The sequence below is a fragment of the Coffea arabica genome, chromosome 3e (genome assembly GCF_036785885.1).
Source record: "Coffea arabica cultivar ET-39 chromosome 3e, Coffea Arabica ET-39 HiFi, whole genome shotgun sequence".
Taxonomy (NCBI): Eukaryota; Viridiplantae; Streptophyta; class Magnoliopsida; order Gentianales; family Rubiaceae; genus Coffea; species Coffea arabica.
Window position 1 is genome coordinate 1,530,014 of NC_092315.1, and position 25,818 is coordinate 1,555,831.

General features: G+C 36.5%; 2 protein-coding genes and 1 long non-coding RNA gene across 4 annotated transcripts; 2 read left to right on the top strand and 1 right to left on the bottom strand.

Moving 5' to 3' along the window:
- The first annotated feature begins 1,316 nt into the window (after positions 1-1,316).
- LOC113738106 (isoleucine--tRNA ligase, chloroplastic/mitochondrial-like) lies at positions 1,317-14,038 on the top strand. 2 transcript variants are annotated; one of them, XM_027265290.2, is made up of 22 exons: positions 1,317-1,557; positions 2,370-2,577; positions 3,016-3,170; positions 3,244-3,345; positions 3,509-3,578; positions 3,899-4,011; positions 4,131-4,199; positions 4,476-4,583; positions 5,019-5,166; positions 5,424-5,655; positions 5,986-6,272; positions 6,381-6,517; positions 6,813-6,960; positions 7,250-7,381; positions 7,738-7,866; positions 8,987-9,114; positions 9,197-9,361; positions 9,583-9,708; positions 10,992-11,065; positions 11,462-11,711; positions 12,237-12,416; positions 13,419-14,038. In XM_027265290.2, exons 1-22 carry the CDS (start codon positions 1,531-1,533, stop codon positions 13,659-13,661), a joined length of 3,231 nt encoding a protein of 1,076 aa, XP_027121091.2. In that variant the 5' UTR covers positions 1,317-1,530; the 3' UTR covers positions 13,662-14,038. The 2 variants fall into 2 exon arrangements, with proteins under 2 accessions (XP_027121091.2, XP_071940287.1); XM_072084186.1 differs by lacking the exon at positions 7,250-7,381 and having other exon boundaries at positions 1,385-1,557.
- Positions 14,039-14,511: 473 nt separating this feature from the next.
- Positions 14,512-15,842, top strand: LOC113738108 (uncharacterized). Its single transcript, XR_003460032.2, has 5 exons — positions 14,512-14,787; positions 14,898-14,949; positions 15,043-15,112; positions 15,272-15,344; positions 15,524-15,842. It is a non-coding gene; the product is annotated as an uncharacterized lncRNA (long non-coding RNA).
- A 324-nt stretch (positions 15,843-16,166) lies between these two features.
- Positions 16,167-24,020, bottom strand: LOC113738107 (probable histone-arginine methyltransferase 1.3). The gene is made up of 15 exons (XM_072084187.1): positions 23,443-24,020; positions 22,748-22,810; positions 21,906-22,008; positions 21,380-21,523; positions 20,644-20,747; positions 20,433-20,531; positions 20,265-20,334; positions 19,507-19,603; positions 18,900-18,954; positions 18,637-18,720; positions 17,797-17,874; positions 17,481-17,584; positions 17,220-17,392; positions 16,941-17,092; positions 16,167-16,459 (listed from the first exon to the last, which is right to left on the bottom strand). Exons 1-15 carry the CDS (start codon positions 23,650-23,652, stop codon positions 16,370-16,372), a joined length of 1,626 nt encoding a protein of 541 aa, XP_071940288.1. The 5' UTR covers positions 23,653-24,020; the 3' UTR covers positions 16,167-16,369.
- Positions 24,021-25,818: the final 1,798 nt, after the last annotated feature.

Below are 25,818 nucleotides of genomic sequence, written 5' to 3' on the forward strand. Positions count from 1 at the left end.
GAACCTCTGTATTCTGCAAGACAAAATCTCACAGTTACTTGCATCTTTTTGTCGGGCATATCCTGACATTCAGTAAGTCAGGCCAGATATTCAGTCAATATAGAGCAGCTCAAACTCGGTTCAAGGATGGACCTTGATACTACTGTTTGAGCTGATTGAATATCAAAAAAGGGGAGAAATTAAGTAAAGCAGATGCTTCTATAATTAACCCTGAAATATAACAAAAACATGCAGAAACATCTGGTAGAATGACTTCTGCACAAAGATGAATCTGCAAACGGACATGGTCTCATCACAGTTGAAATCCAACATAGAAAAAACAACTCTTAGCTTGCTTTTTCATCCTCTGGGGCAAAGCATCAAGAGATAGCAATCACCTTGCTAACTTGATGTGGCTACAAAAAGAACCTAATTGTCCTCCAATGGAACAGCAATTACAGTACTCCCCTGACTGTGATCCAAAATACTAAGTAGTCATTTCCCTGTTAAAAAACTATTGGTTCAATCAATTTAGCTGAAATGTAGAAGCTCCACTTTAATTTGTCTACATGTCTGGATCTACCATAAAACTTAAATCAATACGATATCCAAGCTTTTCTAAAGGAGTATATGAGATAACTATGTAGTCATCCATACATGTAACGCCCAATATTTGATGACAACTCCAAATAAAAGAAAGGTCACATGAATTATATAAAAAAGGTAAATACATTTAAAAATTTTTGAACATACTTTTTAAATTAACGATAAGATAATATCTAGAAAATAATGTTAGAGAGTAAAGCGGTTATATCACTATAATTTAAAGAGATAAAGTGATAATAACAATATAATAATGTTATAAAATAAAAGGGTATTTTTATCAAAAATTAATTAACATGCTGAGTTGAATTACTATGGAGTAAAGTGACTAAAAGATACATTAAGGAGTAAATTGATAATAGTAATATCGTTTAAGAAAGCAAAGTGATAATAACTCTTGTCCAGTGTTTATGATATAATAATATTTGCAAAGGAGAAATAAGAGCATAATAAAAAGTGAGATGGCAGTGAAACTGAGGGTAGAACAGAAGATGCGTTGAGAATGGCCGAAGTACCTTTCAAGTACTAATTTCCTCCAGAAAATTTAGACCTTTGCAAATGTTGTTGTTAATTAATTAGTTAAATAAAATGTACTGTAGTAGAATTCTAGAACAGCACCAAAAAGGGGTGCGGAGCCATACGTGATTATAAATAGAACTTGAGGCCATTTTGTAAAAAAAAAAAATAAAAATTACAGAATAGTATAAGTAATCGTAAACTCTGTAAAACCGTCTGTGGCTGAAGAACCTGTGAAGCTGAAACACTGCCAACATCCTTCCCCCACTCCCATTTTATCCACAAAATTTCAAACGATTTTCTGAACCCTTAGAGTATTTATTTGTCTTTTAAATGGGGAAGCTGAAGTGGAGCAATTGAACGGAAGCAACCCTCTTCGTTAAATCCTTTACTCCGCTAAATCCGTTTGCTTTTGCTACTACTCGAGTCCACATGGCTGTCCAAAACTCCTCTTACAAGGTAGTATCACTTACTGTATCGTTTATAGGAACATTATCGATTGATTAATGAGTGATGAGCTCAAGTTGTAATTTTGCATTGAAAAGTTTCAAAAGCTTGAATCTTTATAGAGATGTGAAGGCGTGGCAATAGCATCATTGCACTTGAATAAGGCACCGTTAAATCAATCCTCTCAGTACTTTTTGTGGGCATTGAGTTGTTGGGTATATTTTTATTTTTTTTTCTTTCAAGAAAGGCTCTACCTTTTTTGAGATAAACAGATGAAATTTGAATTCTTTGTTTCTCTTATCATGAAAAGAAATTTGGAAAGTAATGCTTACTGAATTGGCCGGCACGCTAGGTGCTTGATCATAGGTCCCATTTTTTATGTTTACTTTTCTTTTTCCTTTTTTTTTTTGACTTCTCTACATTGATTTTCTAAGCATGGGGAGTATGGTAAGACGTGTGTGCTGTTCAGTGACTTTTTTTTTAAGTGAAAAATTTCTACTTCTATTAAGTATTGGCAACAAAGTAACGGAGCTTTTTATGTATGCATAGACCAATTTTGCTTTTCATCTTTGTTTAATTATGAATTATAGAGAAGTGACAATATTCGTCACCTGGTAATCTGAGGCCGATTAGAAGTTTTAAATTGAATTTTGTTTTGGTTATTTATGTGTCAGTCTCCTATTCCAGTTGTTTCTTATTGACCAAAGCTTGTGGAAGGCTGTCCATCATCTAGAAAGAATTCTAGATGAGAGATCCTGCAGAATGACTTGATCATTCCTCTTTAGAATTGGAGCAATTTAATTTGGTATCTTATATTTCCTCAGGTGATATTGCTGAAGAACTGTCCATCATTCAGGAAAACTCCACCCGTTAGCTTCCTGTATCTCAGAAAATGTTCATCATCTCAAGTGCTATCTCTGTTATCTCTGTTAAATGTGAGACACTATTCTACCTACCCTGGTCCTGAAATCTGTTCATCTGCAAAAAGAAGGTCTCGTGGACCTGTTATGGCAGCAAAAAAAGCGTCTGAAGGTGCATAAGTTAACCTAATTGAATGAATTCCACTGTGAATAGATTGGAACTCAAGGTTTCGTTTTGATGGTTTCTGATGTTTGCAGTCTCCCCCTTCTGTTTTGAATATATTTAGGTCCTTCATAAAGTTTTCCTGTTTATTTTATCTTTCCTTTGAAAGGGATGGCTGAATAGGACAATAGCATAGAAGTCCCAAATAAAAATTATGGTTACAGGGAAGTTGAGAATTGAAATATTTCTTAATTGATGATAAGAAATATACCAAATAATATGAACCTGCAAAAAGTTAAATTTAAGTGGCAAAATATAAGTTGAACAGTAAGGTGTGGGTGAACAAGTGAAGTTTGCCTTGTCTATGAGGGAGGGATATTTGTTGTCACTCCTTAATACTGATTTGGATCCTGTCTTTGTAATTGCTAAGTACTTGATACCCTTTAGGATTAAAGAAGGATGATGGAAAATACAAACACACGGTTGACCTACCACAGGCAACATTTGGCTTGAGGGCAAATTCTACAGTAAGGGAGCCTGAGATTCAGAAATTGTGGGATGAGCATCAGGTGTTTAAGAGAGTTGTTGATAGGAATGATGGAGTAAGTATTTCTGCACACTTGAATCTGTCTCATACCTCCCTTTGTTGTAATTAATGTTTTGTTACTTTGACAGGGTAGTTTTATTCTCCATGATGGTCCTCCTTATGCTAATGGTGATTTGCACATGGGGCACGCTTTAAATAAAATTTTGAAGGATATTATAAACCGTTACAAGGTAGCCATGCTGTCCTTCATATTGCTACTTTGATCTTGATAATGAAAGTTCATCCATGTTTTCCAGATTTTCAGTTATTGTTGGCTGATACTCATATTCAAGCATCTGTGCCTACATGTTCTCATAAACATCTTGTTGTCTAATAATTCTTTGTTCTTTACAGCTTCTTCAAAATTTTAAGGTTCAATACGTTCCAGGGTGGGATTGTCATGGCTTACCAATAGAACTAAAAGGCACGTATCAGTGGCTATTAATGTAATAATTTGTTGTGTTTAATTCATTATTCCCATTTTTGGTTGGCAACTATTCACATGCTATGATGCTTTTGGTCAGGGGTTACTGTAATATATAAAATAGAAGCTAGAAATTATGCATGAAGCAGAAAATGTAAAAATGAAAGGCAAGAATGGCACTTTAGGAGAAAAACTAGAATTACTTCAAGTATGCTTATTTGAACTGGCAAATTTATTTTTGTTAATAAGAACAAAAATTCCTTGTAATTTGGGAATCTAACAGATATGTTTGTGCTCCATCTTTTTGTGAATTATTTCAGTATTGCAGTCACTAGATGAGGTTACCAGGAAGGAGCTGACACCATTAAAGTTGAGGAAAAAGGCAGCAAAATTTGCCACTGCAACTGTGAAAGCTCAAATGGCATCATTTAGGGTATTCACTCGAGTTTTTTATTGTTAGACTAATATAGGCTAACCTTTTTTCTCACAAATCAATCCCTGGGTGTCTGAGAAATTCTTCAGTGCTAATGGTTCCTTCAAAGTGGGTTTCAGAGATATGGAGTATGGGGAGACTGGGATCATCCTTATCTAACTCTTGATCCAGAGTATGAAGCTGCACAGGTAGTTGGAATAGCTATTAAGGGATTTTATATTTTAAGGCTTCCTTGGTTAAGATTTTTGTAGCACATCTTGTTATAGCAGGTCAATTTCGACAATGCATGGTTGAATTTTTTTGTGGGGCGGGGGGGGGGGGGGCAGGGACGTTTGTATTTTGTGTTTTACATCTTTCTCATTATCTTATTGAAGGCCAATATACACCTGCTTGCATTTGCAGCTTTCATAGTTTACTACTTAGGAGTTGAAGCTTATTGATCTGTTTTACCTGATTTCTGCAAGATTGAAGTATTTGGCAAAATGGCTATTCAAGGGTTTATCTATAGGGGAAGAAAACCAGTTCACTGGAGTCCGTCATCACGCACTGCTCTTGCTGAAGCAGAGTTGGAGGTAGATGGATCTTTCCATACATCTTCTCAATGGGCCCATTTTCCTGTATTTTCTGCATGCTTTTGCCACTAAAGAATTCAAAATCTGGCCATGCCATCTCCTTTCCATTCTCCTTTTCTGAGGAACTTTAGAGATGTACATTAAGTGCTTTGATACCCTTGCTCTTTTGTCATTGATTCAAATCGTACTTTTAATAGCTTAAAAATTTTATACCTTAAAATCTCTAACAATTAAGGGCTATTAATGAAATTTGAAAGTATTTACCTTCAATCATTGATTTTGGTAAAACTTTTGGGACACCTAAGAGAATTGAGGGCCAATAAAGATGGGATATGGTGTAACTTTTGGTGCTTGAAATAATTATTCATCCCGATGAACAAACTTAACATGCCTCTCATCTATATACACCTTATCTTCTTTGAAATTCACCTGCAGTATCCTGAAGGGCATGTTTCCAACAGCATGTATGCCATTTTCAAACTAGTCAATGCTCCGAATTTGTGCAATTTATTGGAGGAATTCTTCCCTAATTTGTGCTTGGCTATCTGGACCACAACTCCATGGACTATACCTGCTAATGCTGGTAAGTTAATTGTCATGTGTTAGAAAGGAGATAATTAGGCTTATTTGCAGGAATTCTATTACTTTTAACGTTATCTTCTGTCAAAATTTGTTGGACTTAGAAGTACATGACTGCTATAGAGGATACGTAATGTGCATGTGATATTTTAAAGTTATGGAAAGATGGACACATGCAATTCAATGTGTCCAACTCAATCTGTAATGTCCTCCATATATCCATTCTTTTACCTCTGGTTAAACGTATTTTTGGTTTCTCAGCTGTTGCAGTGAATCCTAAGCTTCAATATGCCATTGTTGAAGTGCAGTCGGGTTCCACAGATAGTTCTACACTGTCTGGCAATGCAAAAAAGAAACTTGGCAATGTTTTTGAAGAATATGAGAAGCTGTTCCTTATTGTGGCATTAGACCTTGTACCAACTCTAGAAGCAAAATGGGGCAAAAAACTTCTTATAAAGAAAAAACTGTTGGGTTCGGATCTCGAAAATTGCAGGTTAGTTTGAATTTGCGTCTTTCATTGATGGTTCTCAATTCTGATGTTGTGGCCTTGTGCACGTGAAGCTACTTTCTGCATAGAATGTGTGACATGCATTTAGCTTGATGTTACCTGATAATCATATCTAGAGGTTGTCTTTCTTGTGGCTGTTTCAGTTGTTAGAAGGTCCTAAAGAAAGGGGGGGGGAAGCGAGAGAGAGAGAGAGTGTGTCTTGTTCGTCTGCTAATCAATTGTCTTCTATTAATGAGACTAATTGAAGAATTGACATTCTTCTTAGTCAATGTCAAGGTTTACATTTCTAACGTGTTTTGCCACTTGCTGGTTCAGCTATGTTCATCCAATAGATGGCAGAGACTGTCCTGTTGTCATTGGTGGTGATTACATCACAACAGAATCAGGAACTGGACTAGTTCATACTGCTCCTGGTCATGGCCAGGAGGATTATGTAACTGGCCTCAAATATGGTCTACCTATTCTTTCCCCTGTGGATGATGATGGCAAATTCACAGAAGAAGCTGCACAGTTCAATGGGCTTGATGTGCTTGGTGATGGAAATATTGCAGTTATAGAATACTTGGACAAGCATTTGTCAATGCTTATGGTGGAACCCTACAGTAAGTTCTACTCTATCTCCTGCAGTCCAAGATTGTGGATCCATCTGTTGTTGGCGTTATCGAGTTAGGATCACAAGCATGTTAACTTCACAAATATCTTTCTATCAGAACACAAGTATCCATATGATTGGAGGACAAAAAAGCCCACGATTTTTAGGGCAACTGAACAATGGTTTGCATCAGTGGAAGGATTCCGTAATGCTGCAATTGATGCAATCAGCCAAGTGACATGGATTCCTTCTCAGGTAAGTGATATTGCAGTCGCTTGTAATTTTTCTTGGTGCTTTAGTAAAGTTTCAAATTTGCCCATTCATAGAACTTTGCACTTCCTATTCAGGAAGTCACAGTAGAATAGATATCGTTACAAATTGGAGTATATCTGGGCATACTTCCTTCCTGCTTCTGTTCTAAGAACTGGTGATCCATAAATGTATTTTCCTACCTTGTGTGGTATTTTCAGTCAGAATCCTACTTGAACGCTAATTATTTGAGTTACTAATTGTATGTACTTTTTTTTTATTATTTTGGGGAAATTTTCAGGGAGAAAAAAGAATCATTGCAATGACTTCAAGCCGTTCTGATTGGTGTATATCACGGCAAAGGACATGGGGTGTTCCCATTCCAGTGTTTTACCATGTGGAAACAAAGGAGCCACTGATGAATGAAGAAACCATTGATCATGTCAAATGTGAGGGACTCTTCTAATTACTAATATACTTTTCTTTTTTCTTTTACTTAGGTTAAAACTTGGAATTACTGTTTAACTCATAAGTAATTTTTCCATTTTAGCTGCTGTTTGCTTTGGTTATTAACACTACTAGTGTATATCTTCTCTCTCTCTCTCTCTCTCTGTGTAATACATGTGTTACACCTTCTTATGCTGGCTGGTTCATGAGACTACTAAGTGTCTTTCTTCCCCCGTGTGGGAAGTCTAATCTAACTTTTACCATTTTGGTTGGCCAATCCTGAGTTTGCAGCTATAATTTCTCAAAAGGGTAGTGATGCATGGTGGTATATGACGGTAGAGGAATTACTTCCTGATACTTATCATGATAAAGCATCAGATTATGAAAAAGGGACTGATACAATGGATGTTTGGTTTGACTCAGGTAAGCCCCACTTGTGCTGGCCTTCCTTCTTTTAATTGGTTATTGGACACAATAACACATAAATGTCATGCTAATTTATGCTTGCTGAAACAAAAGAGCAATGGATTCTCCTTCCTGATTTAAAAGGTTTTGTTATACTATGTTCCTTAACTGCGTAGATGGCAGTAAGTTTCCTGTTATATTTAAGACAGTTCTGTTTTGCCTATTTTGTTGGCACATAACTTGTATTGTGCCATGGCAATGTTTTGCTTGGGTGCAATGTCAAAATAAGATATTGAATATTGAGACTATTGATAATTAAGAATTTCAATATAATCTCTGAGGGCTTTGGTATGATGTTTGTTTTTAATTTGTAGGGTCTTCATGGGCTGCTGTGCTGGAGAAAAGAAATGGACTCAGTTCTCCTGCAGATTTGTATCTTGAGGGTACAGATCAGCATCGCGGTTGGTTCCAAAGCTCGTTGTTGACAAGTGTTGCTACTAAAGGTAAACAACCTCCTAGTTGCTCCTTTGCCAACCTTTATGCTTTTATTGTGTTCAAAGTCTAGGTTTTTGAGATTCCTTTCATGTTTCTTTTCCTGCTTAACTGTATGACTGCTCTCACCACTTGATCAACAACTTCTGGGGAGGGCAATAATCATTTAGAGCCAAGTTCACCGTAAGTTCTTTTATCGATCTGTATTCATGAAAAGTAAGAGACTTAAAAGCATGCTATCATACTGAGTGGGATAGGCATATGATACCTTTATAGATAGGGAATCTGATTGTGCAAGTAATGCAAAATGTCCCAGTTGGGAGGATGGAAACGAGCTATTTTATGCTGGGCTTGGGATGAACTTGGTCACATTGTACAGATATTTAGACTTTTTATTCTTTCTCCTGATTGTGGACTGTCCAGATGTCTTTTTGACCAGCTCAGGTGTTTCTGGTGAAGCACTGTGGATGTATAAGATGGAATTCATAACGCATCATCTTGTATGCAAGGAAGCTTTCTTTCAGCATATCATTTCAAAATTGTCTAACAAGGAAGGAAAATTTTTTTGGGAAAACAGGGACATTGCCAGAAATTAAATTGAAAATCTAAAAATATGCAGTTTCTTGCTTAGTAAAGCCACTCTCTGACTGTAGTTAGTTAGTAGTCATGTACTTTTCTTGATGTGACTAGCATAAGTAAAGCTATCATTCTGAGTTGGTGTAGTGTGTCAAGAGGAGAATTGAGGCACTCAAAATTTGAACATAGTTTGAATTTCATTATCAAAATCTAGTTGGATAGTATTCTTAGTTGATCAAGGATGGGAACCTTAGCTTTCCCTTTTGTACAAACTTCTGCCCAAGTTTCCTTAATGGCTTGCAACAAATTTTCACTTTTGGTTCCTGCTGCTGTCATTTGACTTGGGGTTCTTGTCATCATCTCCAGTTTGTCCTTGTGATTATCATAGCTGCTTAAAATATGGTGCCTCAAGTTTGAAGCTTTTGGTTGGAGCAAGTATTTCTTAAATAGTTTATTTTCTCTCTACTTGCATTTTGTCAGCCTCTGAGTGCAGTTTTATACAAAAATATTCTCCTTCTAACATAAGCTTTGTGATTTTATTCATTTCTCTTTCAGGAAGGGCTCCATATTCTGCTGTTGTTACTCATGGGTTTGTCTTGGATGAGAGAGGATATAAGATGAGTAAATCTCTGGGCAATGTTGTTGATCCAGTTACAATCATTGAAGGAGGAAAAAACAAAGTGGTTAGTACCAGTCTGCCATATACCATGTATAGGTGTAACGTCCTCATTTCTGTAATTAGTGATAACTGCATTTTTCTGATAGGAATCTCCTCCTTATGGTGCTGATGTCCTAAGACTCTGGGCTTCTAGCATAGATTATACTGGGGATGTGATGATTGGGCATCAAGTCCTCCGTCAAATGTCTGATATCTACCGGAAATTACGGGGAACTCTAAGATTTCTTTTGGCAAACCTTCATGACTGGAAAGTAAGGCTGACTTCTTATGATTGCTGGTATTGTTTTGGGATATACATTCTGTCTACTATTTAAGTGTCAATAGTGTTCCTTTATACATGTCAACAAGATAATATCTCTATCATTAATCTCTTCTTCCCTGTTTCGAAACAGACACACTGAAATATCAGATGTAGCATGTGTATATTCACATCAGCCTTTTTAGTCTTAACACTTACGGTTTCATTTTGTAGGTTGATTATGTTGTTCCATATCATGAACTTCCAAAGATTGATCAGCATGCATTATTTCAGCTTGAGAATGTTGTCAAGAACATTAAGGAGAGTTATGAACAATATCAATTCTTCAAAATTTTTCAGGTATACCTTTTCTTTGATGTATTGACTGCATTAGTTCAGGAACGAGACAAAAACCACATGTGAAACACCTCTGTCAAGTAATGTGATTGAGCCTTATATACGAGTAGCAACGATAATAGTTCCCTTATACCAGAAAATGTACTTGCTTGCTTGACAGAAGCCTAAGATGGTTCTCTGGATGATGAAGAGACTTGGGAATAGTTCCCATTGAAGCTACAGCATGGACAAAGTTGACCATGTTATAGGACTTCAAATGCAAAATGAAACTAAATGAGCAGTACCAACTTGAACTCACAAACAAGTCTGATCACATAAAATCAGGTGGTTTGACTTTCATTATTAAAAGCTCAAATTCGCACATTGATCGTTGATTCGGGCACTTCCTGGATTCTCTGAAGCCATCCATTTTTTTAATGACTATTTGTCTATCACTTACTTGCTCTAGTGTTTTTTTTGCTTATTCTTAATTTTGAACTGTATTTCTATGAGAAACTTTGAACAATACAAGAATCTGCATTAAAACTATCTGAACATTGTGCCCGGCATCTGAGGCAATCCTGTCAGCCAACCCTCCTGTTGAACTATGCCGAAACCATAAATGTTTCCCTGTGCAAAGAAACTCCAAATTCTGGAACGAAAGAAAAGTCAAACTGAAGATTGTCATTGATCCCTGTCACATACACAGAAAACAAAATGTAATGCTTGATCAAGAGTTGAGGCTGTCACAGGCAACATTCACTTCAATGTGGCAAAAAAAATTTGTTAGAAGATGTTGCCTCTGTCCATCGAACAGTTTATTCCTTGAATTCTCAGAACGTGGTCCTGAGGGCATTTAACCGTGTTAGTGAGTTTTCTCTGAGAAAAGAATGATTCCTAAATACTATTCTTAAAATGTCAATGAAGTGTGCTGGAAATTTTCCCGGTGGGTGATGCATATAACAAGTTACTTTTATGCAGCATAATGCTAGATCTATGTGTTTACTCAGTGTTTCTAAGGATTTTGGCATGGAACATTTGACCAATGGCATTTTAGACTTGTTACCTTGTATCCTTCAAATGGATGCCTCCTAAGTGATTATAACTGGCAACAAGTGGAATACCAGAACAGAAGAAGAAAGTCCATAGAGATTCCAGTAACCAGGAACTTTCAGAATTAGGCATAGTGGATAAATATGTGATATTCTACGATTTTATTAGATAGTTTCTTAGAATTTTTTTTATCTGATGTTGTAGCAGTGAGCCTCATATTCTTTTCCCTTCCTATCTTGTCCAAATATTTACAGATTATTCAACGCTTTGTGATCGTCGATCTCTCAAACTTTTACTTTGACGTTGCCAAAGATCGTCTTTACGTTGGGTAAGCTTCTTTTTCAAAACCTGCTTTATGCTGTTCAGCTGACTTCCTTATGTCTTGAGGATCTCTTCATGTTCTAGAAAAAGTTATAAAAGCGTGTTTCTTGAGCAAAAGTTACAGTCCATTGTTTGAGGTGCGATTACAATTTGTCAAATATTCTTTATCCATGCATTTGTGGTTTGATCATTTTCTATCTTTTTTTTTTGTCCTTTTTTTCATGAGAAATGTGATCCAAAAATAGAATGATGGTGTATAGGTATAAAATTCAATCATTCTTATGCATTTTCATAGATATTTTCTGCTTTTAATGGACATATACCATTTTTCTCCTGTCTCCCTGTTTCATGAAAAGCAATTAAAATGTGTTAATGAGGCTTCTATTTACTTCATTAATTTTAGGGGAACAACGAGCTTTACGAGGAGGAGTTGCCAAAGTGTCCTTGCAGAACACTTACTTTCCATAGTAAAGGTGGTTGCGCCCATCCTCCCGCATTTGGCTGAGGATGTTTGGCAACATCTTCCTTTTCAATATACTAATGAAGAAGGGCAAATTGCCAAATTTGTCTTTGAGTCAAGATGGCCTATAATTAAGGAAAGATATCTCGCTTTTCCTGTCGAAGAAGTCAATTTTTGGGGGAAAATTCTTGAGGTAATACTTATCTGTGAAAAAAGACTACAAGATATGTGCAGTAACTGCAGTTTCAAATCTCTGTGTTTAAGACAAAAAGTGCATCTAGAGTAAAAAGCATTTTAAGAGATAAAGTTGTCATGATGACCAAATTTGGATGATATTGCCTAATCCCCTCTTTTTCGTATTAGATAGATGCATAGATTTGTGGTGAAGAATTGAAAGCTATAGGCCTTCAATTTACTTCAGTATTGATTTCCTTGGTTTAGCTCCATTTCTCACCTTAAGTCCTTGTTTTTTGCTGCTTAATGATGGCACTGAACAGCTACATTTCTTATAGCTTGTTTTTTTAGTCAAGTCATTGGCCAACTTCACAATTTCTCAATGTGATTTGAGAAAATGTACGAACTAAAGTAAAATGCTTGTCTTTTCTCTCTCTCTCTCTCTCAAAAGATGTGTATACACATGCACATTTATGCATATCTTTCTTTCTATCAACCAGATTTGAGCTTAACAACTAATTCTAACTTAAGATACTTTGACCAGCTAAGAACTGAGGTAAATAAAGTGCTAGAGGTTGCTCGATCTGGGAAGCTAATTGGTTCAAGTTTAGAGGCGAAGGTCTACCTCCACACATCAGATGATACCCTAGCTGCAAGATTGACAGAAGCTTGTAAATCTGAAACTGATGCTGATACGCTACCTCGTATATTCATTACATCTCAGGTAATTTGGTTCATGGGTTATATCTCTTTGCAATTGCTGACTCTTGGAATTTCAACTAGTAAATCACGTAAAAGTTAGTCTGATGTGTATAACAAGCCGATTTCCTTTGCATTTAGTTTTCCCAAGACAATGCATTAAGGAACTCTCTTTCTTTGTTTTTATTTGCCTTTTTTGGAACTCCTGGACTTGTGCAGCACGGGCAGTTATGCCATGGTGCAGTCCTCCATACCATGCTTGTGGCACACTATTAAGGAGGTTACCATTACAGTCTGAGAGACTTGTCTTATTTATGTAGGAACCTGGTCGTTCTCCATTTGACAATGTCCTTCCCCTTGTTTTTTCTTTTGTTCCCTCAAAACTTAAAAGCTGTCAGTAAACAAATAAAGGTCTTACTACAGTATAAAACCCACGACGTGTAAATGACTCACAACACAAACTAGAACAGCCAATGGTCACGCAGACTAAGGCAAAAGCGACACAAAGTAAAGTGTCCTTGTTATTTTCTCAAATATCTTCAAAGCTGTGATAAGCAACTATATATCTTGATATTCTTCTTCAATCTTTTCTGAAGCATTTGAATTTAGGCTTTCTGAGGATTAACCCGTAATCGCACATCGGATGCCATCGAATGCTTTTTACGAAATTTCTCACTGAAGGTGGACAAAATTAATTCTGTCCAATCAAGCCTTTCTTAATTTTATGACTTGTGTCTCATAAAGGGTTTACTTGATACGTTGGAAGAGGATTTGAATTGAGTTGGAGGTAAGATTCCAAATATTGGTTAAACTGCAAGCCATGTTTTAGACAGAACTTTGGCCATAACCATCATAAAGGAGAGGTTTAGTAGTTATTGAGTGATTTTATACATCACCTCTTTGATGGTTATATTTTAATCCTTTTGAAAATAAGAAATAATTGTTTGGTTTACTACAGGTACAAGACATGAATCAGGGTAGGGTTGAGTTTGCCTTATCAGCTATGATGATTAATTGTGTGATGCAGGTGGAGGTTCTTCCATCCCTGGAAAACGAGCTTACTGAAGATGCATCATACACAGGAGAATTTCTCATTGGAGGAAAAGACAGAGTATGGATTCACGTAACGCGTGCAGCGGGCTCAAAATGCGAACGATGTTGGAATTTTTCGCCTCAAGTTGGCTCTTTTGATGAGCACCCTTCACTTTGCAGCCGTTGTTACAATGTTGTCGCCGGTCAGCCAGAACCTGCTCTGGCAGCTGTGAGCTGAAAAACTTGGGGAGGTGAAAGCCCTCCCTGATAAGCTTTTTGAAAGCCATATTTGAATCACTCTCAGTTCAGCCAAGCTATCATTGGGCCTCGCAAGTTAGCTACAAGAAATTCTCGGATTTCATTATTTTGAAGAAGACCCAAATTTTGGAACTTGCAAGTTTTGGTGTCAATTGATATGTAAATACATTGATCTGAACAGCTTAGAGGCAATTCTGGGGGAAGTAGTACATCCCATTTACTGTTAGGAAAACCAGTAATTATATTCAAAACAAGGGATGTGTAGAAACATTAGAAAGCTGTGAGTGTTTTAGCTGATCAGTGCAAGAAGCATTTTCAAGATTTCTAATGCAAAAACTGTTTCATCTGCTTCCATTACATGACAAGCCTGCAAGTTAATACTTATTGAACCATTATGATGCTGTCCAATCACGAAGAAGATATATATATATGTCCATCGAATTCAGTATAAGATGAAGTAGTCAGAAGAATCCAGTCTGTTTAGAATGAAGAGTGGCGGCAGTTTTAAAAGCTGGAGTTGATATTGGAAAATCGACTTCAGTTTAGAATTCGACGGTTGCTTCACGAAATCTAAATATAGAAACTAAATAATCAGATTCAGCAAAATCCGCTCGTTGACTGATTATATATTTTAAATTCTTTTAGTGATTAAAACATACTTAATATAATTAAAATATGAAAACATCTCAAAAACTAATTATTCAAAATTAGAAACTATATATCATCAGTTAAAAATTAAAATAATAATTATAGATTTTAATTTTGTAGTGAATAAAAAATATATATATATAAAATTAGAATACAACAAAAACTATCGACAACATCACAAATTAGTTACAGCTTTCTCGTTCGTCTTCGTATGTAGTTTTAGTTTTATATATATTCAGAACTCAGAAGCTCCTCCATCAGTCTGCAGCTCATATCCTCAGTGTTATGTCACTCCAAATTTCCAACATCACCTGAAAGTCTAGCTCCACATTTGTGCTTCCATCCAAAATACACCGCCCACGTTGCATTCGCCGCTTCTACGCTTCGCTTTTCCCAGCTGCAATCGCCGGTCCCGCCACTGCATTCTCAGTTGCCACCGCCGTCACCGTAGCTTCCAGGTTCTCCTTTCTTTAAACAGACCTAGTTCTTAAAAATAACCAAGCGATTTGGCAATGAAATTCATGATTTATTGTGTATGGTTCTGAAATTATTAGTTGCTCTCCCACAGTTAAATCTATGGATTGTGCTTCAGACCAAAAAGAAGAAGAAGAATTATATTGGTTAGTGCACGTTATCTTGCTTTTTATGTGTCTTACCTCAGTGATACGATACGATTGATGAGGAGGATTAACTTGAATTGTGTATTTACCCAGGGAAAAAAAACCAGGTCTTTGATGCAAGACTTCAGTATTTCCCTTTTAGCTGCCTCTCCACTCTCTTCAGGTTTATGATAATCGCATGGAAGCATTCTTCTCGCATATGGTTACTCAGCCAATGTGGAGAATGTTTGCTTAAATTTTTTTTTATCTGGATTTTCACAAAAACTATCGTCTCTTGAGCGCCTGCCTGATTTATTTTATGTTTTTTAATCCCTCATCACAGAGATGACCCCGAACTTGATAGAACGCTCAAGGAAAGAGTTAGATGGGGTGATCCTATGGCACATTTGGTCAAGGTAGTTTTCTGATTAAGTTCTGCTGTTTAATGGACTGGCCCCAAAGAAAATTCTTTTGTGTGAACTCATTTACCATGTTGCAGTTACTAGAGTTATTCGTTAAATTTAGTCCTAGTAATTATTTTCGGTGGTTTATGATCAATACTCTGATCAAATGTTTGATCTTGTGCATCTACTAGGGTTTGAGAAACAAATGTTCAATAGAATGAATGAGAAACAAGCTACAGAGAGGGAGGCGTGTTTGTGCTCTGCGTCAGATATGCGAGGAGTAGTAACCAGTAGCATACGACACCTGACGGGTTGAAACTACAGAAAAGACGAGGACAAGGGATTTATCGGTGGAAAACCAACAGAGGATTGACTGGAAAGGCAATCAACGGCACGAATGAGATTAGACCTGGGGAATGGCAACTTTGTCTTGTATCCTATTCATGCTATTGCAGCTCTCTACTGCAGAATTTTTATTCAATGCTAATACTACTTTTTCTTTTTCTTTGACCCCTGGTACCGCCTATTGAATAATCTTTGCTTCGAGAATCTGGACACCCTTCAAAAGTTTTGTGGAAGAAATTTTGCACCCTTCAAAACATAAAAAAGAATCTTAGCCGAGGAAAATTAACCAATTTTGATTCAATAATCTTTGTTTCAGCAAATTTAAGGAAATAAACCAAATAATTCTTCTTTTTATTACCAAAAATTAACCTGAGCAAATTACCCGCGTCTACCCGCGCTGTTGCGCGGAAAGAGACGCAATTCCAATGAAACGTCACTATTAAAAGAAAAGTCACTATAGAAGAACTAGCTCTAAGCTTGACTCAGTAATTTTCAACGAGGCAATTTAGTTGTAAAATATCTGCCACCACTTGAAGAATATGAAGTAAATCTTGTATTTTTTTTTTTAATTTACAGGCACAGATGGAAAAGCTATCGGTTAAAACTACGTGACTAGATTAAGACTCTTCCACTATTGTTTGGCCAAATGGCTTAATGTTACAAGTATGGGAGCTCGGCACCAACCAATGACTTCAAAGAGAATTGAACTCAGCACCAGATTCTTGAAATGGTTGTTGCATCAAATCTGATCCATCTTCATCTTGGGATAATATTGGTATATCCTACCAAGGATAAGCCGGGTAAGTTATGAGTCATCATCGAGAAAAAGAATTACGGCATCCCACCAATGCCATGACCCCCAATAAAACCAGAAACATGTCGCAAAGCATACTCAAAGGAGAGGAGACCATTTTGGACCAAAGTACCAAAATCACTAAGCCATTTTTCCTTCCATTGCATAACAAAACCATAAAGCCAACTAATGCTCATAAATCAACACGAAATGATGGGGGGAAAGGGAAGAGGGGAGGGGGGAAGCGGCATACTACTAACACCAGTTTTCATTTGCTTTACAACAGTGGCACTCTCACAACAAGCGGGATAGCAATTACGCTTCTATCCTGAAAGGTCATGCATGTCCTAAAAGTCCATGTATACCATACTGCGAAGGAGAAGCCATGTATTGCAATTGTTCAATTCTTAATCACTATATCAGAAAATCAAAGAAGATAAACTAGGGTTTTACATGATGCCAGTCAATACCTGTGTTTGCAACAATTGCTGCGATTGTTGGTCCTGGGCCACAGGGTAGACCTGGGGTTGAGACATCCGGTAATAGGGTTCTTTTAGATCAAGTTTGCCCGTTGAAGTATGGAGTATTCCACCTTGTTCAGCACCAGGGCCCCACGTCTTAGCTATTAATGACACCAATACAGTTTTTACTTTTACTAACAAAAATATGGTAACATTGGCAATTAAGAGAAACTAAAATTATCACAAGTCCAAGTCAAGTAAATTGTAGAAGGAACTATAATGTCTAACCAGATAATGTCAGGTGAATTGTATAGCTCTGAGCAGTGTGGGCAGCCAAGTGAAGTCGACCAGTTATTTCTTGTCCAGGCATGACATAAATTGGCTGAGATAAAACACAACGTAGCTGGTACCAGTGTGTGGTAGGTGAGCCAGGTGCTGTGCTCAGCCACCTCTGAACAGTGCTGCAGGCAAAGAAATTTTACACGATTGCTTTACAATGCAATCAATAACTAGAATGACTACTGAAGAGACAAAAACGGAACGGCTTACCTTCCATTAAATAGTACATCAAACCAGCAAGCCAAACCATGAATTCGAGTGCCAACAGAAGACACAAATTTTAAAGGGATGTCTATGTCATATAATTCTTCCTCCTGAAATACGATTGAGATTTACATTACCCTCATGATGCCAATCAGGGATCAAATCAAAGCCAATTTTTCTTCCTTCATGTAAACACCCCAGCATATTCAAGGTATAACAGGACCCTTCTTCACCTAATTAAATTGAAAGAAATTGGGGGTACAACTGGACCATTGCTTGGTAAAGAGCACGTAACTTGCAGCAGCAGAGACTTTACTAGTACCTTGATTGAAGTGAAGTTTATCACATGAGAGATTGCAGGAGCCACTAATAACCTTGGATCAAAAGCATCAACCACAGGCTGTAGCAAACAGGAAGCAGGTTGTGAGTAGAAGAAAGCACATAATTGATGAGGCAAAAATTAAAAACCTATTCTCTCCAAAGAAAAGACAAATATAGGGTTAACCAATAATAAAGAAAGGGAGACTGATGTATAGTTTACTACAAAATAGGGCAGAGAAGTGACAGGAAAAAATTTTCAGAGATGGACGAGAACAAAAATAAAAATTTCTTCTCAAGACTTAGAAGAAAAATGCAGATGTTTATGAGTCCCACCAAAACCAGCAAGTCCAATAGGATAGATGGAAGTTATGTAACATATTTTGAGTCTACAGAAAATTTTGCAGAAGCTAAGATATAGCACACACTGATCATGAATGCAAGCTTTTCTCATCACCTCCTTTTACTTAACATTGTTCACTGAAAATGCACTTCTATTTCCAAAACCCCGCCCTTCATTTTGATTTGAAGATTATCAGCTAAAAGTTTTCCAACTAGTCACAGAGGTTATAGGAAATTAAATAGCAAAGAACCTGCAACAAATTCTGCTAAAGGCAAACCATAAGTAAGTCCAAAATCATATACTCTTAAGAGGTTCTTTAATAACATAGACATGTTAATATTGATCAGACATTTCTACATTTATAACATAGCTCTAACTTGTATTGGTGTTCAAAACACCCTCCTCAGAACATCAAAAAAACGGTTGAGTAAAAAAGGAAAATCAACAAGATAAACCATAAATAGTCCAAATTCAATACTCTAAGAAATAAAAAAGTTAGACCTGTGAAAAGTATCCTTGGAATGCAGATCCATGTAACGATGTCAAATTAACACCATAATAGTTTTGCTGCTGCCAAAAGAGAGCCTATAAAACAAGAAATGAATGGAAATTCATGGAAAGGTATGTGTTGTCAAAGGACAGTAAAATTAACCATGACACTAGGACCGCTTCGAAAAAATTACAGACTTTTTGTATTCCCCCCCCCCCCCCGCGGGTTCACCCAGTAATGAGCAAGTAGGTAACAATACACCTCAAATGTATACCTTATTCGCAATTTCTATGTACAAATATTCATCACTGAAAGGAGCCATGTGTATTCTGCAAAAGCAAACAAGTCAAGCCATCATACTGCTACACTGGATGAGAAAAGAAGCTTCATCAACCTCTGAGGTAAACAGAGACCTAGAAGGCCTTACATGCTAGAAAATGGGTACATATAGCTGGAAAAGGTCTATCTCAACATATTTGACAAAACTTCGGATTACATAGATAATGTGTGTTGCTTAGCAGCAGCAGATGACTATGCTTAGTAAAGAAAAGAAAGCAACAAAAACAAAGTTCTCGCAAATTAAAAAATAGTTGATGCTTCTTTTGAAATTCATTTGCTAGAATGTCGTGCAGTAAATCAAGAATAAGTAAACATTTGAACCAAGATTTGACCTTTCCATTTGTCTAGGACAAAATGTGAACAAAATATACTCATATTAAGGCAATTAAATTGTATCTCTACCCATAAATCTGCTAACTGATTTTGTTAACCTAAAAATGCTTCTTATTTTTTCTTTTTTGGGTGGGGGAGAGAAGAAAAATTAGTTTTTAGATAGAATGACAAGTAAAGAGTGCCTTGGTTGTAATAGTCTCTGAAATTACCTTCCCACTGCAGGGAACATTTTTCCATTTGGAACAAGGAAACGGTCTCTTGCAATCACATAGGACTCGAGCATTCTCTCATTGACCAGCAAAGTGCCTGCATGAGGGAATCATTCTCGTCAACTAGATGGTAAACATATTAATATTCATCACAATAGCCCAAATAAAGAAAAAGGCCACATAGGCCTCAAGTATTGCATGCGTTGGATGGGAAGTAATAACATAAGATTTATTTGACAAGGGCATTCAAACTTTAACGTCACCGCCCTGCTGGGGGGAGACACACACACGCACAGAGGTGAACAAAAAGGAGCATGCTGCCATCCCATGCATTACGATAACAACATTCATGACTAAAAAATGCGGACTAGTCAGCTAAAGGCAATAGGAGAGGAAAGGAATCTGCAAAAAAAAAAATGAAAATAACAAGTATGAAAAAGAAAAGATGCCAAACTCCTCAGCCACAACTCAGCAATCAAGTTGCTGTAAACAATATTTTTTCCCTTTTGGTCTTTTCTTTTGGTGAGAAGGGGCTGTGTGTAAACAAATTCAAAGAACATGCTGAAGACCCTAGATGAAGACAGAGGAAACTTCTAAAGAGACTTGGAAAATGAAGATGATGAACGTTAATGCATAAAAAGCAGACAATGAACAGAAACCTCATCTAGTCCACTAGTCATTCACTATGGCATTGCAATGACAAGAACCAGAAACCTCATCTACTAGATCTCCTTTCGAGTATGACAAAGTTAACTTACCCATAGGCTCAGATATCAAGATGTCAGCTTTCTCAGGTAATTCAACTTCTTCAACTTTGCCCTTGATTACCTATTATAATATAGATGGGAATATTAAATTCCAAATGTATTATATAACAGCTAATAATGATTCTCACCGACAAATCAAATGTCAAGACAAGCACTCACAGTAATTCTTTGACTAAGTATTGGATTCCCAGCAATAAGTTTACGTGCATATTCTGCCATTTCAGACGCTTCAACAGCATAGACATGTTTTGCACCAGCCTGTGAGAGAGAGAGTGAGCAAGCTGCCAAAACAACTCTTCATATCGTGTCTCACAAAAAGAACCATAATAAAGAGCAAATGTTTCTGAGAGATACAAGTAATTAGGAAAACCTGGGCAGCAAATAGGGACAAAATGCCACTACCAGCACCAACATCAACAACTACACGGCCAAAAAAGTCGGCACGGTTCTCAATGACAGCAGCATAATATGTTCCTGAAACATACAAATTATTAATGGCACAGCTTCATAGTTTAAGAAACAATGAACAAAAGGGGAAAAATTATAGCATTATCATTACAACTCTTGCTTTAAGTATCAGCATCGTGCTGCAACTAAATGAAATTCCAGAAAAGATGTTCATACTGATTTTCCATCTGTCTTGATTTACATACAGCAAGAAACGCACTTCAATTGCTAACGTTTCAGCTCAGAAATCGCAGAACAGGCTATTGCACAATTTTAATTATTTATATACATATTATTATGAACATATGTTACATATCAAGCTTGTCAGCTATGAATGCCTAATCCATTAGAGGGAATTTTGTAACGACGAGAGGGATTGCTAGGTGTATAACAGAAAGAATGGTTGAAACAGGAACTCACAAAACAAAAAGGAAGAAAAAGCTAAAATGAGGTGAAATTCATTACATTAAGCCAAGCAAGGGCACAAGCCCAACCATGTTAAGACAACCTAATTTTTATTCGACCATGGCCATGTACATCATGCATTAAATTAGCAGCTTAATAAGGATCCTATTTAGTAGCAACATATACCTTGTTCAAACAAAATATCACCATAGATGAGGTTGAAGGAATACAAAATTACAGATTACAATTCTAACCTGTTCTCACATAATCCTGCAACATATTTTGCTGATGCAATAGTTGCCCATAATAGTGGAAGTACATTTTAGCAGAAGATGCCTCTATTTTGCTATCAAATTTGCTTTGTGATGCCAACACAGTCCCATTTGGCAAATGTGAGGCTGAAAGAAAAAGAATGAGTGCCAAATTAAGTTATTGTTCTTAGCTAATATCAAACATCTAAAAATTACAGGAATCAAAGTAATGATAAAGAGCCCATCTCTTATCTAAAAGTCTCAAGGAACTGGCTCTAAATGCAAATTGAAAATGCAATATCATTTGAAATGCAGTTTGTCCCAATGAAAAATTATGTATACAAAATGAAGCAAAAAGTCCAAGTTTGATACACTATCCTAACCATTAAATGCATCAGAAGAAACAACCTCACCCACAACAGACAAAAGAGGAGTTCAGTCATGCGAAACAGAAGATGCATGCAATATGCAACTAAAGTCAACATGCCAGTCCATTCTCCAAAACTCATAGATAAATATCAAAACAGACCTTGAAAAACCACTTCTTTCTTCCATTGATCAAATGCACAATGGAAGGCCCTACTTTCCTCCTCGTTTCTAAATTGAATGGTGATTCCCCTTGAATAGGTTTTCTGGTTCAAAAGCACAAAGTCAACACAAGGACATCTGATAATGCAAGGGCAGCTTCCACAATAATGCCAAGCACAAGAGAATTATATTTCTTTTCCAGTTTATTTGTTGGTATCAAATAAAAGAATTTATACTACAAGTAAATTCTTTGTTAAGGCTTTTATAAAATAGTTGAAGAACTATTTCATCTGGCAAGATCAATTTGAAACCTTACTGCATGATTAGTAAAATAATGCTCAAAGTTCACAACTTTAATCTGCAATTGCACCACGAAATAGTCCATATATCCAAGGTTATACAGTACAGTGCACACACACACACATGCACAGAGAGAGGGAGAGAGAGAGAGAGAAGATGTTAGCCTGATAGCCACAGAAATTGGATCAGAAAAGATGCCAACAACCCCCCCCCCTTCCGGGGTTCTTTTGGTACAATGCAGATCTGGAAGATTAAAACTTTCAAGATCCTTAGCATGTCTAGTCAAAAATTTTGGGACAATGTCCCAACTTGCAGGTCTCGGGAACTACAAGTTGAATGTGTAGGCATACCAGGGTCAATGGGTGTCAAATCAGATACCAAAAATCAGTCCGAGCTTGTAAAACATGGCCATTCTTCTAAGATGAAAAGAATCAGAAGTCCACCATTGTTGAACAGCTCAAGTAAATTTAAAATGTAGAAAACTATTCCATATAATGCATGGTTCATAAAAGTAAATGAGAGTTGATAATCAGTAACTTGTACCTCTTTATTACTTTCCGAAGCTTCTTGTATGCACATTGACTGAACTTGGCTTAGTTTAAAAAGCTGGCAAAAATGAAAAGAAAATAAAACGATTCACGCTTCAAGAGAATTGCAAGCAAGTCTCAACAGTCAGATGACATTACTACAAATGTTAAAGTTTTAGGCTTTTCACCAATCCCTTTTTCCTTTTCTATTGCCTTAATTAACTTCTATTTGCAATTTCTCAAGATAAAAATTGATGAAGGAAAACAGCATCACACAAATTCCTTAAGATCTATCGCAAAAACACCTCCGACTTTTACTCTAACAGACCATGGAACGAGTTAGCAAAACAGGACATCTACAGCTCTAAGCTACTTAAATAGACATTAAACTTAAACAAAAAAAATATAAACTTTACACCTTCTTTCAAAATCTTAGTAGCATTGTTGCCTTCGATGAAAGGACATTCCTCGAGTTATAAATCTTTTTTTAACCATAACATCCAAAAACCATAAAATACTTTAAAAAGATGTCCTTTTTTCCCAGCTAAAACTTCCAAACTTTAAATTGCAAAATAATATTTCACACACACAAAACAAACAATACAATCTCTCTCTATTAATGAAACATCCTAAATGTGCGACTTGCACTCCCCAAGCTATATCTCAAATATAGAATTTACACGAATATAAAGGAAAACCAAAAAAACTTGCCTGAGTGCAACGAAGATCAAAATGAGGCAATAAATTAGATTCAGAATCTTCACCAAACCGAAGCTCCGCCACTCCATTATTCAACCTAAACCGCCCAATCACGGGAGAAGAACTCGAAGACGATGACGCCGGTACCTCCGTTATTGAAGCCACATTAAATTCTTCGTTTTTTACTAGCTCTTTCCCCTCTTCTACAACAGGAACCTCCATTTTTCAATTTCTCTAAAATTCGGAGCTTTATTGGAATTAGTTCTGTATGAATAAGAATTGGGGGGTGTTCGTGTGTGTACAAATGTGTATACGTATATATCCGTATGTATAGGATGACAGAGAAAATCTAGGGTTTAAGAGAAGACTGACTGACTGACAGAAGGTGACAAAGTAGTGGGGCGGTTCTAGTGCCGCAACAGCTTTCTTGTACTGGAACTCTACCACCTTGTTTAGGACTAGTGTCTTTTTTCTTTTTCTTTTTTATTTAATCAGACACGATAGATTTTATTCTACATCTATTTCTACTGTATTCTAAGAGTCTATATTAGAAAAAATGAGGGATCTAAAAGGGTTAAGAGGGAACCTAACGAGACTGGACCACCACCAGTAGATTCTACTCTGTATCTACACTTACTTCTACTTTATACTAGGAGTTTATACTAGAAGTCCCACTCTGGGAGGAAGGAAGGATTCAAAGGAGTTAAGAGGAAATTCGAAGGAACTGAACCAACACCGGTTTAGACGGATATCTATATTTCTACCCTATACTGGGAGTCCTACTTTATACTAGGAGAAAGGAATGATCCAAAAGGGTCAAGGGAAAAATCTGGGGGAGTAAACCACTATCGATCTAAATGGATATCTATACACCCGCTGGTAAAATATTTTAAGAAAATTCTAAATTTAAAATGCAGGCCAGGGGTATGATTTCTTGACCTACGTTCAAGTCAAACCTTAAGCCTCTCTTGATAGCCAACTACTCTAAAGTAATTGATTATTTAAGACTAGTGTCTAAGGCACACACGTTCACATATGCAACTAATGAAAGTAATTTGTGTTTGAATATATTTGAAATTATTATTTTCACAAAAAAGTAGTTTTATGTTGTAATGGTAAATATGTAGAAAATTCACTAAAATAAAATATATAAAAAATAATAATTATTTATTGATAATTCATATAACCATAATTGATAGTTGCTAATAAAAATTAAGGTTCATTAAATAATATATTCAATCAAAAATCCGATCACTTTTCCCTATAGATAGCAATAGGGTGTATTAGCAAAAAAAAGGGTTTAGCTTTACTGCTAATTCGCAGTATTTCTTGTATAAGATTGTAATTAATTAATTGTTTACAAGAAAATTCGGACATCTTAGCATACGCTTTAGAACTAAATTCTCTGTTGGTGCTTTTCTTGTTTCAACGCACGGCAGTTTATCGTTTTTGCTTTTCAAAGGTATACTTCTGAATAGTGTGGCGTAGTGTAGGTTCATCATACAGATTAAGTCATCCCAATCAATCTTATAGGAGCAGAAAGTACAAAAGCAAAGTTGTAGATTATACCAATCGCAACAAAAAAGTTAGTGCTTATGGAATATATTAGGGGGCATGCAATGGAAAAAGCATGGCGCTTTAACAGAGCATAACTTGAACCAGTGATCTTCCTTTTGAAGCAGTGTACTCATGATGAATCCCGTGGAATTGGATCCTCAAAGCTTGTTTCAAGCTGTGATTATGGATCCTCGTGCTGGTTAAGTCTTTTTTTTAATCTTATCAGTCAAAACAAAACAGATTAGTTCATTGTCTAGGCAAATGGACTCATCATCATTCACACACATTTTCGGTATCAGTCAATAACATTTTACAACTACAAGCTACCCACGAAGTGCTTGCAATCAAACTTCGTGGTGGTTTCCCGAGTGTTCTAACAAACAAAAGAAAAGACTGAAATCACAGCAGCAAGAAGCTAAACCATGATTCATCTTTTCTCCATCTGTCGGCCGCATTGTAAAAAGACAAAAAGGAAAAGGGCCAAAAGATAAAAAGTGAACTAAAATAAATCCATAAACCACTCAGTTTTCTATCTGACTTCAACCAGTTTATCACATCACCAAAGGCCAACTGGCACCTGACCTTTGGCTCATGGCGTATCATCAGCTTCAGCAATTGCATTCATTATTTCGCGTCGCCCATGCTCTAAGACCACGGAGCCTGATCTTATCAAACGTGGCCATTATTCCTAGTGCCGCAAAGAACAAAAATTATACTATGTTGCTTCAGCACAGAAACTCTTCTGGAGTAACCTTTTCCATTCAACTTCAAAAAGCGAATACTACTGTGTATTTGTCACTGTTTTCTCGATGTTAGTCAGGTAGCAGTGCT

Coding starts and splice junctions, on each gene's coding strand:
- LOC113738107 (XM_072084187.1), bottom strand. CDS start 23,652: ATGGAGGTTCCTGTTGTAGAAGAGGGGAAAGAGCTAGTAAAAAACGAA. Junction 20,532..20,643: donor TGTCCCTATTTGCTGCCCAG/GTTTTCCTAATT, acceptor TCTCTCTCACAG/GCTGGTGCAAAACATGTCTA. Junction 19,604..20,264: donor CTTGATATCTGAGCCTATGG/GTAAGTTAACTT, acceptor TCCCTCATGCAG/GCACTTTGCTGGTCAATGAG.
- LOC113738106 (XM_027265290.2), top strand. CDS start 1,531: ATGGCTGTCCAAAACTCCTCTTACAAG. Junction 2,578..3,015: donor AGCAAAAAAAGCGTCTGAAG/GTGCATAAGTTA, acceptor GATACCCTTTAG/GATTAAAGAAGGATGATGGA. Junction 6,273..6,380: donor GCTTATGGTGGAACCCTACA/GTAAGTTCTACT, acceptor TCTTTCTATCAG/AACACAAGTATCCATATGAT.